Here is a 17,643-nt window from a genome sequence, read left to right as displayed (position 1 = left end):
CTTCTAGCTGAGGGACGGAGGGGAAAGGACATAGACACACCAGTTTTGCTTCCTCCTTCTTGGAAACAATGTGTTCACCATTTTGTTTTCTTTTTGAATATACCCTTTGAGTCTTATTACTTAAGCAAATTTGCAGGGGTTCTGGAGTCAAGCTGAACAGCAACACTATAGCCTGAACTGCACCCAGACCTTCACCTGAGTAACAAGCCTTGTCTGAATTCCATGTAGATATTTGAGTACAGTGGTACCTCGAGTTACAAACGCCTCAGGTTGAAAATGCTTCAGGTTACAAACTCCGCTAACCTGGAAGAGTTACCTCGAGTTGAGAACTTTGCCTCAGGATGAGAATGGAAATCGTGTGCTGGCGGCGCAGCGGCAGCAAGAGGCCCCATTAGCAAAAGCATGCCTCTAGTTAAGAAGTTTCAGGTTAAGAACGGACCTCTGGAACAGATTAAGTTCATAACTAAATGTACCGCTGTACTACCATCAACAGAGAAACATGGAACAAAGCATGAGAGAGGCACCTCTATCTTTCCTTTCCTTTCGCAGACTGCTGTGATGTTGCAGCCCCCTGAAAATAAGACAACACAGCATCCAACTTTCCTCTTCTTTCCATTGCAGGGCTGCTGTGCCTTTTAAGAACAGAAATTTGGCAGCCCATGCTTTTCTCATCCGTCTCCCTGCATACCAGGGGAGAGTATCACCTGCTGAATTACTGCTTGTCACACAACTGTCCGAATAAAACTGGCAATGGGAAGCCCTCCTGTTTCAAACCAATAGTTCTTATATTGCGATTCGTTCTCAAGCTGGGAAGGTGTCCCTTTTGCTGGGTTCTAGCTTACTATTGTCAATCTGTTTTGGTTATTTTATATGACGACTATAAGCCCTTCCAGATGTGGAAATGTTCAGGGAGGCAGGAGAGGATATATTGTTTAATATATCCAACTTGTGTTAACAAGTTCTACAATTTAGCAGATTAACATTCCCCTTTTTTAAACTTGCACAGCGGATAGCGTTTGCCAGGCCTCTATAAGCCTCTAAAATAAGTTTCCCGGTAAATTCCCCTTTATTCCCTCATAAAAAGGTAGACACGACAGAGTCTTGTATAAAAGTATACAAAATAGTTTACTCACATTCTGTTCACAAATGGATCCCAGAAGGCAGACTTATGTTATAAAATATGTACACCTGGAATCTATCCCATGAAGAGATAGCCCCTTTTTCCTCTCTTGGCTGGAAGCATCTTAGAGAGCATCTTAGGCTAAGCAGATGTTGCTTCTTCGACAAATGGAGTCAGAGAGATAGATGGCGGCCTCCGCTGAGGTATGTTGTTACCTGCACAGGTAAGGCCACGTCCACATCTAGTCACATGCAGAGGAAGTCTGTCCCAGCCCAGAAAGAAATAGGAAGTTCCGACTGGCTAGTCCAGACATCCTCTTTTTATGTCCACTCTAGGGATGTTGTATTTGACTGCTCTGTGTTTCACATCCCACACCAGACGACCCATTTAGTCCTCATTCATCCTGATCAAAAACAGCCTTCCCCAACCAGGTGCTATTCGGATGTTTTTGACTACAACTCCCATCAGCCCCACACCAAAACCTTTGATCAGTGTGCATAATCTGTATGTTGGGCAGAAATGCTGAGAATTTGTGTCACATAACTGTATCTGGTCTTCTAAATGCTGTTCTGACTCACCTGCATCCGTCATATCTGTCTGCTCCTCCAACAGGTTCCGCTGGAAGGCCTTTTCTCTTCTACAGCCAGGTCCACAGGACTTTCTGGAGCAAAACAGACACATTTGCTGTGTGGGCCCAGCCTCTCCCTACCATGGAGTTTGCGGAGTTGATCAAGACCACCAAAGTGGACCATGTGGTGCTGTCACGTCCAGGACTCCCGTCAGTCAAAGGGACACTTTGCATCACCAGTCACCACCTCCTTCTATCTTCCCAGTCAGGGGGAAACGGGGAACAGGGCCAGATTGAGCTGTGGCTTCTTATTCGCAATGTGGATGCCATTGAGAAAAGGTGACTGTCTCTCCCACATCATACCTCCCCTACCCCCAGCCCCAGCATCACTGTTAAGAATATGTTAAGAATCACTGAGGCTCCATATGCATGAAATCAAAATGCTGTTGCTTTGCTCCCCGGGTTGTGAACTAACTAAACTAAGCCTTACAGAAACTGAGCAAATCAGAACCCCTTCTATTCCCCCACACCAAGAACAACTTGCAAAGGAGCTGCAGCTTTTAAGAGAAGCATTGCTGAGCCTAAACCTGAGCCCAGATTGAGGTCTTGCAAAGTGACCTCAGTGCAAAATATTAGCAAATGATGCAAAGCTCTGGGGAGGGCTGTAGCTCAGTGGCAGGACTTCTGCTTGGTGTGCAGAAGGTCTCAGCTTCAGTTCCCAAAGGACATCTTCAGGCAGGGCTGGGAAAGACTCCCTGCCTGAAACCCTGCTGCTAATCGGTGTGGACAATACTGAGTCAGACGGACCAATAGTCTGACTCAGTGTAAGGCTGCTTTTTATATTCCTATGTTGTTCCTATCGTGCCCACCTCAGGCTAGTGTCCTGGCTCATGAAGTCACAGACCAATAGCAGCATAGAATTGTATACTTGTAAGGGACCACAGGGGTCATATAGTCCAACCCCCGCAATACAGGACTATTTTTTCCAGCCTGGGACTTGAACCCAAAACCCTGAGATTAAGAGTCTCATGCTTCACCAACTCAGCTATCCTTTTGTGCTTAGCAGTACTATCAGAAGAAAGTGCTTTAGGAACATGGGGAATAAAATCTTCCTCTTCTATAATACTGAATTACTCCTTTCCTCTGCTCCAAGGTCCAGCTGCCACCTTTTACCCTGGCTGTGCTCCGCTGCTCTTTTAACAGCAGCCTAATGTGTGGATGTGGGTGGGATGCGGGTGGCGCTGTGGGTTAAACCACAGAGCCTAGGACTTGCCGATCAGAAGGTCGGCTGTTCGAATCCCCGTGATGGGGTGAGCTCCCATTGCTCGGTCCCAGCTCCTGCCAACCTAGCAGTTCAAAAGCACGTCAAAGTGCAAGTAGATCAATAGGTACCGCTCCGGCGGGAAGGTAAACGGCGTTTCCGTGCGCTGTTCTGGTTTGCCAGAAGCGGCTTAGTCATGCTGGCCACATGACCCGGAAGCTGTATGGCTGATCCCTCGGCCAATAAAGCGAGATGAGTGCCGCAACCGCAGAGTCGGTCATGACTGGACCTAATGGTCAGGGGTCCCTTTACCTTTAATGTGTGGACACTGAGCATGTGCTGTTTGAACCAAGTGCTGGCAAAAGAGCCTTGCCTCCCTAATATCTTCATCTCAGGCTGCTGTGAAAGGCAGAAGAGCAGGGCTGGGAGAGAAAGGCTGGTAACCCTGCTGGGATGGCAAGAAGATGCTGGGCCGTCTATCTTGCCAAATGACCCCCACATTTGGTTTCTTGTCAGATGAGGATCAAACCAGCAACCGCCGCCCAGACCACCAACCCCTTGCATGCACCTGTGGCACAATGCTAACCTCTTCTCTTTCCTTCCTGTGACTCCCCAGCGTTCAGAATCTAAGTTGGTATCAAAGCGCCCGGACTAACGGCTCCCCCCCAGAAACCAGGTTCGCCTTTTAACTCCATTTCAAGCTGCAAGGCATGGCTGCAGCTTAGAGGCTTACTGTTTATCTGCTCCTCAGCTTGCGCTGCTTGCCAAACTGGTGTGGGGCCTGAAGCAGTCCTGGGCCCCACATTTCCAGAAGACCCGCCTCAGGCCTGGAAGATGCCTGCCATTATTTTATTGAACCCTGTTTGTACAGGGAGAAATACATGCAAGTTATCCTGCCCTTGATTTCTGCACCTACAGTCAGGGCGGAGGGTGGATTGTGCCAAGTGGGTGAGAGCCCAGGAAGGCCTAATCTGAAGCAGAGCTCCCCAGGGCTCAGCCTCAGGAAATGTGGAAGAATCACAATGTGTCTCTGAGCATGTGCAGTGTGCCCATCCCTCACCTCTAAGTATCCACAGCCCTACCCGTTCCCACCACCTGAGTTATTTAATGCTGATTTTATTTATTTTAAAAATTATTTTATTTTATTTATGTTACTGTTTTGGGGGGACACGGGGCAGGCAGGTGTGGAGGACTCCCTGGTCCTGAAAGGGGTAACTGTGCCCCTGATGGACCAGGTGCACAGCCTGGGAGTCATTTTGGACTCTCAGGTGTCCATGGAGGCGCAGGTCAAATCTGTGTCCAGGGCAGCTGTCCTAAACGGCCTTGGCCCAGTATACCTGAAGGAGCGTCTCCACCCCTGTCGTTCTGCCCGGACACTGAGGTCCAGCTCCGAGGGCCTTCTGGTGGTTCCAGCACTGTGAGGTTACAGGGAACCAGGCAGAAGGCCTTCTCAGTAGTGGCGCCCGCTATGTGGAACGCCCTTCCCTCAGATGTCAAGGAAATAAACAACTAGCTGACTTTTAGAAGACATCTGAAGGCAGCTGCCGAGATTGGCTGAGGAAACCCAGCCAGATGGGCAGGGTATAATTATTTATTTATTTATTTATTTATTTAAACACTGATTTTAACATTGTGTTTTGCTGTAACCTGCCCTGGGACCCTGTGGAGAAGGGTGGGCAAGAACTTGTAGTAGTAGCAATAATAATAATAATAATAATAATAATAATAATAATAATAATGGAGGCTACCTCAATTAGAGGAGAATCCTTCCATCTGCAGACAGCATAGGAGGTTGCCTTATCCTGAGTCATACAGCTGCTCCATTTAGCTCAGTATTGTTTAGCGCAGCCCACATGGCACCCTCCAGTTGCTGTTGGCTTAATGCAGATTCGAAAAGCCATTTCTGCTCTTTGAGCCAGCTCTCCCCTCTCTGCTTTGCTTTCTGTCGCTCCCAGCAGGCTGCTCATGTGACTTCCTGCCCTCTCAAACCCAGAGTGTGCGGCTGCTTGGGATTGTGGCCAAAGGCCTCCACACCCACCATGCTCATTGCTGCTGCCTCTTCTGCTGCAGAGAAGTTCGGGGGGGGGGGGGGAGGAAAGTGTCTCTGGATCTTCCCCTATTTACTGCCCTTTTATTTCATTTCCCCCTGCAGGCTAGCAAACGCTTCGGGCACCATCACGCTCAAATGCAAAGACTTGAAAATTCTGCAGCTGGAGATTCCTGGGATGGAGGAGTGTCTTAATATCGCCAGCTCCATTGAGGTGAACAACATGCCCATCCCATGTAGCTTTATCTGGACTCGGATGTCGATAAATGCCCTCTGAACATGTGCAGAGTGCCTGTCATTGCCACAGTCAGCCCACAAATTCCTTGGGAAAAGGTAGCAGGGATGGTCCCTTCTGCCTCTGCACCCCCTCTATAGCTGTCAACTTTCCCCCTTTTTTAAGGGAAATTCCCTTATTCCAAACAGGATTCCTCACAAGAAAATGGAAAAGTTGACAACTATGACCCCCTCCAATGGTAGATTAAATTACCTTGGCCTTTAAGGGAAGGAAAAGCACTTTGTAGCAGCTCAAAATGACAACTAGAGCGTAGGATGAGTAACTCAGGTTTCCCTTCTCTCCCCCAAATCATAACAGGAAGGCAAAGACATAACTTAAATTCTGGTTCTATTTAAAAAAATATCTGTGAGTTTGGAGGGTCCAAGTTGAGCCTGTGAGTGTCAGTACCTGAATCTAGACTGCTATGGTGACCCGCAGCCAGCATTCCTGACCTGGGGTTCCTAGCTTGAGTGGCCTACTCTCTCGACCAGCCGAAGGGGGCAGGAGGCTTTGCTAGACCAGACCTATCCCCTCCAGAAAAGCAGATCTCGCTGGTGCATGTGTATGCCTTCTTCAACCAGGTGCTCTCCCGATGTTTTGGACTACAACTCCCATTGACCCCTGCTAACACAGTGATTGTATTTGTAGCCAGAAATATCTGGAAGTGCTGACTTGGGCTGACCAGTCATTCAAAACATCTGCAGGGCCCTAGGCGCGCACACACACACACACACACACACACAGTCCCAGTGCACATGTCACTGTAAACCATGGTTAATGGTTAGTCATGCATGCACTAAGCTGGGCTGTTTGCACTTCCCCAGGCACACTTGGGAGAAACAAATGATCCCTGGCTTAGCATAGTTTCAGTCCCAAACTATAACTAGTAATCCAAGAACAAACCATTTCACTGTCAAATAGCTCTTACCACTTATAATAAACTACTCTCTTCTTGTAATTTGGATCCATTGTTTCAGATCCTTCCCTCTGGAGCAGCAAAAAACAAGCTTGCTGCTCCATCTTCCATAGGACAGCCCTTCAGATATTTGAAGACACCGTATTTTTTCATGTCTAACACGCCCCTGTCTATAACACAACCCCCTATTTTGGGGGAATCAAAGTTAATAAAATGGGGGGGGGAGAGATTAACCAGAATTGTGGACCTTTTTGGGGAGAGAAGTTGCTCGGAGTTGTTGATTTTTTTGGGGGGGGGATGCCCACATTTGTTTAGCTTGGGAGGGGTGGTGGGAGATTGCTGGAAATTACTCACCATAATGACTGGTGCAGACGATAGCACACATCGCAGAAGCCAACTGTCGCCTCCCGGTTGCCGCTAGCAGCAGCAAATCGTATTCACGATTGACGCACCAGCAGCCAATCAACAGCAGCCCTTGAGGCAGCCAACAAACAGCCGCAGCTACAACCAATTGCCCATCACCCCTCAGCAATACCCATGTATAAGACGACCCCAAATTTTTAACATGGTTTTGGGGTAAAAAAAAAAAAAACTTCTAGTCTTATACACAGAAAAATACGGTATTTGACAACCTCTCAGTTGTCTCTTCTGCAGGCTAAACATACCCAACTCCCACAGATTAGGGATCAGCAACTGCTTGCCCTCTGCCCAAAATCCAACCTCATGAACAATACAAGGAGCCAACCCAAAAAGGGAAAAGAGAAACCAAGGCAATGGGATTTGTCTGAAGGCTATTCTGCCCAGGGTTGGGAGAAGTGACTTGCCCCCCACGATTCTCTGTCTCCTTTGTCACCCTGGGTCTCTGGTGAGGCCAGTTGCCGACCAGCATGCAGCTACAACTATCTTCTACCCCCCCCCCCCAGGAAGCAAAAACTAATGGAGTGCTGCAGTATTGCCAACCAACACAAATTACCCGTCTTTGTAACAGCAACTTTTCTTTATTGGATTTCTTCCAAGGAACTCAGCCCACAACCCGTTTTATTCCCAGAACATATGAGAAGCTCCAGGTCACTGATTCATGGCCACACGTCAGAACTGGAACCCAGGTTCAGTCTGATGCTGTGACCACTTAGGACCCCGTTGATAGGAAAGGGGAAAACTTGCACCTCCCAGGCACATACCTGAGTTGCTCCCATGCAGGCGGGGGGGGGGGCAGCTTTGCCTTACAAACATTGGCCTTAGAACATGGGTAGGCAAACTAAGGCCTGGATCTGGCCCAGTCACCTTCTAAATCCGGCCCGTGGATGGTCCAGGAATCAGCGTGTTTTTACATGAGTAGAATGTGTCCTTTTATTTAAAATGCATCTCTGGGTTAATTGTGGGGCATAGGAATTTGTTCATTGCTATTTTTTTCAAAATATAGCCCAGCCCCCCACAAGGTCTGAGGGACAATGGACAGGCCCCCTGCTGAAAAAGTTTGCTGACCCCTGCCTTAGAAGCACCCAGAAGTGACTGGCTGCAGGAGGGGCTGGCTTGCATCCCGCAGGCAGCACAGAAAGGCAGAGGCTCTCTGGCAAGAGCTGCTGCTGGCCTGTTTATTTGTTCGTCACTAACCCGCCAGCAAAAGCCGCCTCTGTTCACCTCGGGATTTCCTTGTTGGAAGGCAAACAATACGGAGAAGTGGAAAAGCATGAAAAAGATCCAAGTTATTTTTCCACATCAGGCACCATTAACCCTTCCAGAGGGATGTCCCTGAGCAGCAAGGCAGCGATGGCAGGAAAGGTCATCACTTCCCCAGGATCCAGGTCTGAGAAGCCAGAGAAGCAGTACTATTCAGAATGTCATGTGAGATGCACTCAAGGCCACCAGTGCTGCCTTGACTGGCCAACGACATATAGTTGTGTGGCTGGGCAATGCAAAACACAGTATTTTGCAGTATCTCCCTCTCTGGCTTCTGAGATGCTTGCCCATATGGTTCCAAGCATCTCTTTGCAGCCATAAGGACTATAATATCTTCTTCTTCTTTTTTAGAGTAAAAGCTGGCACCCTGATGCATCAGCCCAGCCTTGCTCTATCGTTAACAGCACCGAACAGGAAAAGGGTGGGGAAATAGCCCACAAGATAAGGAGAGGGTGCTTTGGTGCAGGAGAACACACACATCCATCTGACAATTTTACCTGCACAGGCTCCTGGCTGCTGCAACTCATGAAGCTCAAAGCTTTCAAATTATTATTATTTCTAAAATTTATATACCGCTTGATTGTTCAGAAACCCTCAAAGCGGTTTACAAAAATAATTCTAGACGCTGGAGATGTTTTAAGTCTGTGCCGCTCCCTCTTCCCCATGGTTGGCAGAGCCAGAGCCCCTTAAGCAGGTTGTTTAGGTAAGTTGCCGGGGGTGGGGGGCTGCTGGTTCAAAAAGACACAGTTGGTCTCGGCCAGCCTTCACCAACCTGGTGCCATTTACATGTTTTGGACTACAACTCCCATGAGCCTCATGCTGGCCGGGGCCGATGGGAGCTGCAATCTGAAACATTTGGAGGCCCCCAGACTGGTGAAGCCTAGGTGTGGGGAAAGCTCTGGGGATGATCCACCACCCTTGTTCTCTTGCAGGCCCTCTCCTCCGTGGAGTCGGTGATGATGACGTACCCCTTCTTCTACAGACCCCAGAACATGAAGCTGGAAGACGGGTGGGGGCTGCACCGCCTTGAGGAATTCTACCAGCAAATAGCTGCAGATGTGAGTCATGAGGGTCTGTGGTTTTGCAGAGGCAGAGAAAAGCAGGGGTGACGGCTGGGGGGGGGCAACTTTCCTCCCCTCCATGTCCAAAGGAGCAGCACCCCTCCACTCCCTGCCAGCCTTGCAGTTAGTGTGGACCACAAGCCATATTGCCCAGAGCACACACACCATTCACCCGGGCACCCATCAAAATGTCTCCTCTTCCCCTAGGGCAGGGCAACCAATCCCACCCGATAGCCAACTCTTGACCCTGAACTGCCTCGTCCCCATATCTCATAAAGGGGTGTGTGGTGGGACATTTAGTCCCTGGAGGGGACACCCAATTGGATGACAGCATCAGAAGAAACAGTATTCTACTTGCCACTGGACTTGACAATGTCCAGATAAAATTTCCTTTTTTCAAATTTCCTTTTCATTTTACACTTGAAACAATAACATTTCAAATAAAAGAAATAGACAACTAATATTGACTCCCCTTCACTACCACCCCTTCCATGGTGCATTTTATTACTTTCTTTTCCATTACTTAATTCCAATTTCTCCCTATATCTTATTTTCTACTTGACACTGGACTTGACAATTTCCAAATAAAACTTCCATTTCAAAAAATGACCAACTATATAGAACCTACCTTAAAAATTGTATATAATCATTTATTTTATCTACATATGACTAAACCCCTGATTAAATGTAACATTTTTTAAAAGGCTGCTATTATAACAATGGGTCCTCCAACTTAACTGCCCTGATCCTTTCCTTTGGCCTGAAGTTTCCTTGCAGTTTAAAGAAAACCGCACCACACACACACACCAACCTGCCACTGTGGGGGTTGGTGGACAGACACCAAAGACAATGGGGAGGCTGAGGGAGGAGCTCAGTGCCAAACAATTGGGCTGCTTCTGGCTGAAGGAGAGCAGTTCCAGACCTCTGCCTTACAGGCTATGAGAAACAATCTGACGTTGACCCACTTCCCAGACAGGTGCCTGGAGGCTCAGCTACGTCAATGAGGATTTTGGGGCCTGCTCCAGCTACCCGCCTGTTGTCATTGTGCCAACCAAAGTGGAGGAGGGAGCCCTGAGAGAGAGTGCCCGCTTCCGTCAGGGGGGACGATTCCCCATCCTCAGCTATTACCACAAAAAGAATGGGACTGTGAGTCCACCTTCATTTCCAGTGTCTCTTTCCTGCACCCGTCTTCCCACAGACAACCCACTCCTAGTCTCCTGTGTTATTCTGCGGTGGTGAGTGGTGGTGATGGAGCTTCAGAAAACAAGCTTGCCTGTTTTGTCTGAAGCTAAGCAAGTTATGCAAAAAAAAAAAGCATGTCACTTATTTGGTAAATTAGTAAGCTGCCCTTCGGAGCAAGAATTAGGCAAGAAATGGTGCAATGTGAACTTGCATAAATGCAATGTGAACTTGCACAGTTGTTATCTGTTGTGCAGTTACATTAGGAAGCTCCCTTGCCATGAGCCAGACCACTGGTCCACTATTGAAAATAGTCCTCTGCTCAATTATGGTCTGGGAAAGAACACAGGAAGGGAGCCTGATGCAAAGTCTAGCCAGCTCAGCAGCTCTCTGGGGTTTCAGACAGGGGTGCCCTTTTCCAGCCCCATCAGAGGACTGAACCTGGACCTTTTGCATGAAAGCAAAAAGACTATCCTCTTAAAAAAGATATCTGTGGCATTTGAAAAGGTTCAGAAAAGGGCAACCCATAAGATCAAGGAGGGGATGGAAAGCCTGCCCTGTGGAGAAAGATTGCAGCGGGTGGGACTTTTCAGTAAGAGGCAACATGATAGGAATTTATATGATTCTGAATGGCATGGAGAAAGTGGGAAGAGAAAAACTTTTTTCCCTCTCTCATAACACTAGAAGTTGCAAAGTTGAATGTGAGAAGATTCAGGACAGATAAAAGAAACTACTTCAAGCAGCTATGGAGCTATAGAACACACTCCCTCAGGAAGCAGTGAGGGCCACCAACTTGGCTGGGCAAATTCATGGAGGTCATGGCTATCAATGGCTACTAGCCGTCATGGCTGTGCTCTGCCTCCACAGTCAGAGGCAGAAATGCTTCTAAATACCAGTTCCTGGAAACCGCAGAAGGGGAGAGAGCGCTCTTGTGGTTGGGTCCTGCTTGTGGGTTTCTTGTTGGGGCAGCTGGTCAGCCACTGTGAGAACAAGATGCCGGGCTAGATGGGCCAACAGGCTCTTCTTCTGCACTTTACTACTGAGCTAGAGCCGCCCCTGTTGCAAAGGATATTACAGTGGTACCTCGGGTTACATACGCTTCAGGTTACATACGCTTCAGGTTACAGACCCAGAAATAGTGCTTCAGGTTAAGAACTTTGCTTCAGGATGAGAACAGAAATCATGCTCTGGCAGCACAGCAGCAGCAGGAGGCCCCATTAGCTAAAGTGGTGCTTCAGGTTAAGAACAGATTCAGGTTAAGAACGGACCTCCGGAATGAATTAAGTACTTAACCCGAGGTACCACTGTATTATCATTATTATTACCGGTACCTCATGAAATTTATACACCATTTGATTGTAAAAGCAAAACAAAATCAGAGTCGTTTACAAAAAATAAAATAAAATCATCAATGAGAAAAATTAACAGCATTAATTTAAGACTTCCAGAAAGCTAGAACAGCAATAGACTAAAAACAGATGAGAAAGGATTGACTCCCTTGGCCCCTATGGCAGCGTTCCTGCGGGGATTTGCAACGGCCACCGCAGGGCAAGAGAGCAGAAAAGAACTGCTCCGTTGCCGCCACAGAAGCCCCCTCGCCCCCCACCTGCCTATCCTTTTCATGTTGCTTTGGCAGGTGATGCTCCGCAGCAGCCAACCGCTGGTGGGGCCCAACCGGAAGCGCTGCCAGAAGGATGAACTGCTGCTGCACGCTGTGCTGGCAGGGGGGGACCGCGGCTTTGTCCTGGAGACCAGGTCAGCGCAGGCAGCCAAGCAGGCTAGGATGCTGGGGGGAGGCACAGAGCACCGGAGCGCCTATCCTGGTTGGAAGAGATTTCATCGGCCTCTGGAGAGGTGAGCATGCACTCCGGGCTCCCAAATGAAATGGGGCAGTAGTTAATCAGAGCTCAACCATCCAGCTGAGTGGGTGGCTTTGGGCTGGTGACCATCTCTCTCAGTCTAACCTACCTCCCTGGGTGGTTGTGAGGATAAAACAGGGAAGGGGGAACCACATTTGTATAAACTCCCTGCAGGAAAGGTGGGGTATGAATGTGAGAAATAAAATAATGAGCAGGGCACACCAGGACACAAATGGAATGAAAAACCGATTTTAAAAGTCAAGTCGATTTTAAAAGGAAAAGTCCAAGAGAAGGGAAGAGATGGATGTTCTTCTTAAAGCGCAAAGGAGAGTAAGCAGAGCTGGGTGTGGTCTGTGCTTATGTGGCTGTCTACTTTGCAGGCATCACCTGGTTTACAGGTAATTTCTTCTGTTGAGATAGTACAGGAAATATCACTCTGATGATGGCCCTGGGATCAAATTACATTTCTCCAGATCCCAGACTAATTTCTTTTTTTATTCTTTCAGATCAACAATTTAAAAAATACAATTTCAACAGTACCTACCCCCTCAAAGCTCCATCTATAACCAAACAAGTTAATAACACAAAAAGTAAAAAGCGGCTCTGTTGGTCCTTAATTCTCCTCCTGCCTCAAATTCACAAAAAAAACCCTGATTGGCATTTGCTCCGATTCAGCAGCAGAGCACAGGTTTTCCTGAGGAAAGTGCAGGGACAAAAAACAACAATACTCAGACATGGAGCTTTAAAAACACGGCAAAAAAGGAAGTAGGGATGAGCAGAGGCATCCATCCTCCGATTGTGGAAGGAGAATGTAGCTTTCATGGCTAGTAGCCACTGAATGGCTTATCCCCCACATATTGACCAAGTCTCCTTCTCTCTCTCTCTCTCTCTCTCTTTGCTCCTTCCCTGCCAACCCCCCCCCCCAGGGGTCGTCCCCTCCAAGAGAGCTTCATCAAGCTGGTGGAGGCTTGCAATGACCCATCCCACAACATGGACCGCTGGTTGAGCAAGCTTGAAGCCTCCAAATGGCTGTACCACGTCAAGGAAGCCCTGAGCACCGCCTGCCTTGCGGCCCAGTGCATGGACAGGTACTGATGCAGGCGGGGAGACCCAGACACCTCCCTCTCTCCCATCCTCTGCAGCAGGCTGAGGCGACAGGGGCTCAGGTGAACTCTGCAGAGGCAGGCGGAGAATAGACTAGAAAGGGGGATTAGAAAGGAGGGGTGAGAAGATGGGAGGAAAAGTCCCTCGAGCAGGACCGCATTTCTGTTGGGCTGGGCAGGGTGGTGCCAAGCTACTGGGCATTCTGCGGCTTGCTTACAGGGAGGAGGCCTGCGTCCTGGTGCACGGAGCTGAAGGGACGGACACGACCTTGCTGGTGACAGCCCTTGCCCAGGTCATCCTGGATCCCAACTGCAGGACACTCGCTGGGTTCCAGGGGCTGCTGGAACGGGAGTGGATACAGGTACCTGCGCTGGGTGGGGCTTTAAGTGCCAGAGCTCAGTCTGAAGGGTGCCCTGCATCTTCAGATCCTATGGGATTATCCTCTCCACACCCTTTATCTCTGGCTTTACGTACTAGCTCTTGTTATAAACCAGCCTTTTCCACAGAGGATAAGGCAACCATTAGCTCCTAATTGTGAAGGCTATACGGTAGCCTTGAACAGATCTTTCTATGCGGTGGATCTTTGCCAGGTCAGTCTACAACTCCCATCAGCCCCAGAGATCATGCTGGGGTTGATGGGAACTGGGCCGTGTTAGCAGGGCCAGATGGGAGTTGTAGTCTAAAATTATCTGGAGTCCACCAGATTGGTGAAGGCTGCTAAAAGCCATTCAAGCAAGCCTGTGTGCTAGAGGTATGTGTGGCCATCACACACATGTACATTCATGTGTGCATGTGATTGTGCATGCACACAGGAGGCCATAAGGACTAGCGATACCCTTTTTATGTTCCCACTTGCCCACTGCTCCTTGCTCCTCCTCTCCTCCCAGGCTGGGCATCCGTTCTGCCTCCGCTGCGCCCACTCTGCCTACTCCCATGTCCGTCTCAAGCATGAGGCGCCCACCTTCCTCCTCTTCCTTGACTGCGTCTGGCAACTGGGGCGCCAGTTTCCCTTATCACTGGAGTTCAACGAGGGATTCCTCTTGGCGCTCTTCGAGCACAGCTATGCGTCTCCCTACGGCACCTTCCTGTGCAACAACGAGAAAGAAAGGTGAGGCAAAAGCTGGGAGAGCGATACTGAGACTAGAGGCAAAGAGGCTTGGCAGCGAGACGGGCATCAAACAGCTTGACCAGGTCTTCAAAATGTCATCCAATGATTTGAACTGGGTATTTGCGCTTTCATAGGCAGCTGCCCTATAGTCAGATCACTGGCTCATCTAACTCAGTCCTCTCCACACCAGAGGTGGGGAACTGGATCCAGCCAGCCAACCAGATCCTTAAATCTCCACCAACATGCCAGTGGACAGGATCCCAGAGCTGAGAGCTGATGGTTGGTTTCCTGTGCGCTGGGCTTTGCTGGCCTGCAAGCCCCTCTTTGGCTCAGCGGCATCCTTATTTTTATAGGGGCAGGTGGGCAAGGCTTGGTCGAAATGGCCACATAGGCCAAATGGGGGAGGCCTGGCAGGCCTACTCTTAACTGCCAGCAGCTTGCCACGGATTCAGGCAGGGGTCTTGCCCAGCTGTGCCTTGAAATGCCATTGACTGAACAGGGGACCCTCTACATGCAAAGTAGACCTTCTGCCACTAAGCTACGGCCCCGCACTGCCAGAAGGTATACAGGTGTCCTGCTCCTGAACTGTGACTCCTCCAATCTAATGGCAGTCAGGGCTAGGAGAAAAATTGATGGCAAGAGCTCAAGTGTTCACAGCAAGCTCACACAATCAAAAAGCCCATGGGACATTCCAATGCAACTCTTGCATTGTTACTGGCTCTTATACAGCGCCACATGGTGGAGGTGAAGAGCAGGAAAGGCAGCACTTCTGCACCACGGTAAAAGGTAAAGGACCCCTGACAGTTAAGTCCAGTCGCGAATGACTCTGGGGTTGGAGCACTCATCTCGCTTTACTGGCTGAGGGAGCCGGCGTTTGTCCGCAGATAGTTTTCCCGGGTCATGTGGCCAGTATGACTAAGCCGCTTCTGGCAAAACCAGAGCAGCGCACGGAAACGCCGTTTACCTTCCATGGTAGGTGCCCCTAAAAAGAACTAGCCCCGTGCAGTTTGGGTGAGTATACAAATCCAGACACACACAAACACAAATGCAGAGGCTGGTGCCCCTGCTTGCATTGTTCCCCAACTCCACCTACACCTCTGCCAACCACTCCAGCCCCATCCTTCCCTATACATCTCACCCAAACCCCCATCCCCTCACAGCTCCTCTGTTTCCTGCCAGCCCTGCTTTATTCAAACCTCTGCTGTTGTTAAAAACCACCATTTTTAAACCTGCCTATTCTTTTGCTCGCCCCTCCCGTCCTGGCCTCATGCAAAACCAGGTTTGTAGTGTGGCACTACAAATCCTCTAATGGAGACTGTGTGGTGACAGCCTTACATTTTTATGTGTATAGGAGAGAGACAAAGAGAACTCACACACAATCTAATTTCACAGGGAAATGTCACCATCAGGTGAGAAATTGCCACCGTGCTTTCATAGTTACTCGTTCTTACGGATGCAACCCCATGTGGTGAAACAGAGATGCAGCCACAAGATGGGAGGGGCACCCAAAAGCTACAAGTACAAAACAGCTTACGAACATCCGATTGCAGTTGCTCACATCAGCCCTCTCTATTGTCAAGATCTCAGGATTCATTGTCATTGTAGATCTCAGGGTAGGATTGGGGAACTCGTGGCCGTCTTTCATGCTCGATCACTGGCCACATTGGCTGTTGGTGGGAACCACAAGGTCTCCCTCCTTGCCCTAACAGGAGTGCTCAAGTTTCTGGTTCAGACCCTCCCAGCCAGCCAGTCCTTCCCTCCAGGGTTCCCCTCCTACCCCGAAACTGCAGGGTAGTTCAACATGTGCAGCAACTGTGTATTTTATAATTAAGCACTTCTCCACATTCTAGCATAACCTTTACCAACCAGGTTTCTTCCAGAGATTGGTGAAGACTGTTCTAGCTCAGACCTACCCTGCAAGAGGGACTAAAATGTCGCCATCTCCCCCTGCAGGAAGCTCTGTGAAGTGAAGGAGAAGACGCACTCACTCTGGCCCTGGCTGAACAGCAAAGGGGAGGAGTTCCTGAACCCGCTGTATGCACACAACCCCTTGGTTATCTGGCCATCGGTGGAGCCGCAGAGTTTGCTGCTCTGGCAAGGTAGGATAGATAAGTCCATTCTCTCTCAAAATAGGGACATCAACTTGCTTTATTTGGAATCTGTGGTCTGTAACCAAACCCAAGCCCCCCCCCATCAGGACAGAATTATGAGAGGAATTCAATATAGCACTAAAACAAATGTTTAATCAGCACAAGGTTACATGATGGGAAAACCTCCTCTCTCCTTCCCTCAACTTCCTTTGAAGCATGGAGGGAGTAGGGGGAGGCCCATTGCACTGGCAGGAACCCAGTGCTGACAAATTTTCACTTTTTGAGGACTTGAAACTTTACTGTTTTTTAAAAAAAACCACATTGTTTTGTGTGGACAACTTTGTATTGCTAATTTCCATTACAAACATTTTAAAATGGGGGGGGGGGAGTTCCTTTTAAAGAAACTTTAGTTAACTTTAGCAATTTCTCTTATACATTGGGGTTTCAAAGAACATTTCATTTTAGTCCTTTGCAATTGTGGTGCAATCAAGTTGTCAGATTAATAATAATAAGAAGAGGAGTTTGGATTTGATATCCCACCTTTCACTCCCTTTAAGGAGTCTCAAAGCGGCTAACATTCTCCTTTCCCTTCCTCCCCCACAACAAACACTCTGTGAGGTGAGTGGGGCTGAGAGACTTCAGAGAAGTGTGACTGGCCCAAGGTCACCCAGCAGCTGCATGTGGAGGAGCGGAGACGAGAACCCGGTTCCCCAGATTACAAGACTACCGCTCCTAACCACTACACCACACTGGCTCACAACCTTTTATTGCATATACATTTCAATGACTGATTCGGATTATGCGACAACATGCCCATTTGGGATATCTAAATACCTTTCCTATTCCTTCAGCTGTAGCATTTTACTCGATATTCCTCTTCCAGACTATTACTGTTATGGTGATACTGCTACCATCCCAATCAAAACAAGAGGAAATATCTTTAATTACTACTTTTTCAACCTGCTGTATATGGGGATATAGATATTAATCTAACAATTTCCTACAGGCTTATTCCTCCGCTGGGTCCGCTCATCCCACTATCTAGATGACGCATGGGGAGAAATTCAGAAAATAGTGAAGTCCACACAGGAAGACTGAGTGGGATGGCACCAAAGCAGACTGCAGCACAAGCCATTTCAAAAGCAGAAACCAAAGAACTGGGTAGGAAAAGATCAGCCACAGCCTGGTTTCTGCTGTGCTGGAAACCAGCAAGCACAGAGCTATCAAGGAGAGTAAATGGTGCTGGTCCCCAACCATGTTGTGAACCCAGCCCTTGTGTGTGAGAGAGATTTGTAAACAGGAGAATTTCCCCACTGGATACAGAGCTGGTCACCAAAGTCTGACAATTAAAAGACACTTCATGTTGGACTACACAA

At 48.6% G+C, this 17,643-nt stretch overlaps 2 protein-coding genes across 4 annotated transcripts in view; one reads left to right on the top strand and one right to left on the bottom strand.

The window, feature by feature from the left end:
* FAM167B (family with sequence similarity 167 member B) overlaps positions 1-7,425 on the bottom strand; it is a 17,964-nt gene extending 10,539 nt beyond the window's left edge. The window contains exon 1 of one of the 2 annotated variants that reach the window (XM_081922904.1): positions 6,541-7,425. The gene's annotated coding sequence lies outside the window, so the exon portion shown is untranslated. Of the gene's footprint in view, positions 1-1,698; positions 1,782-6,540 lie in introns of those variants that run through there. The other variant, XM_081922901.1, reaches the window with a different exon arrangement.
* Positions 1,776-17,643, top strand: LOC309376473 (myotubularin-related protein 9-like). Of its 2 annotated transcripts, XM_081922868.1 has the most exons (11): positions 1,776-2,027; positions 3,566-3,625; positions 5,102-5,210; positions 8,799-8,924; positions 9,900-10,073; positions 11,743-11,960; positions 12,892-13,053; positions 13,289-13,430; positions 13,957-14,177; positions 16,131-16,276; positions 17,274-17,643. In XM_081922868.1, the coding sequence occupies exons 1-11, from the start codon at positions 1,831-1,833 to the stop codon at positions 17,363-17,365; spliced, it is 1,647 nt and encodes a 548-aa protein (XP_081778994.1). In that variant the 5' UTR covers positions 1,776-1,830; the 3' UTR covers positions 17,366-17,643. The 2 variants fall into 2 exon arrangements, with proteins under 2 accessions (XP_081778994.1, XP_081778995.1); XM_081922869.1 differs by lacking the exon at positions 3,566-3,625.

This window comes from Podarcis melisellensis, assembly GCF_964234715.1.
Source record: "Podarcis melisellensis genome assembly, chromosome: 8".
Lineage (NCBI taxonomy): Eukaryota > Metazoa > Chordata > Lepidosauria > Squamata > Lacertidae > Podarcis > Podarcis melisellensis.
This window is presented reverse-complemented; position numbering and strand designations above follow the sequence as displayed.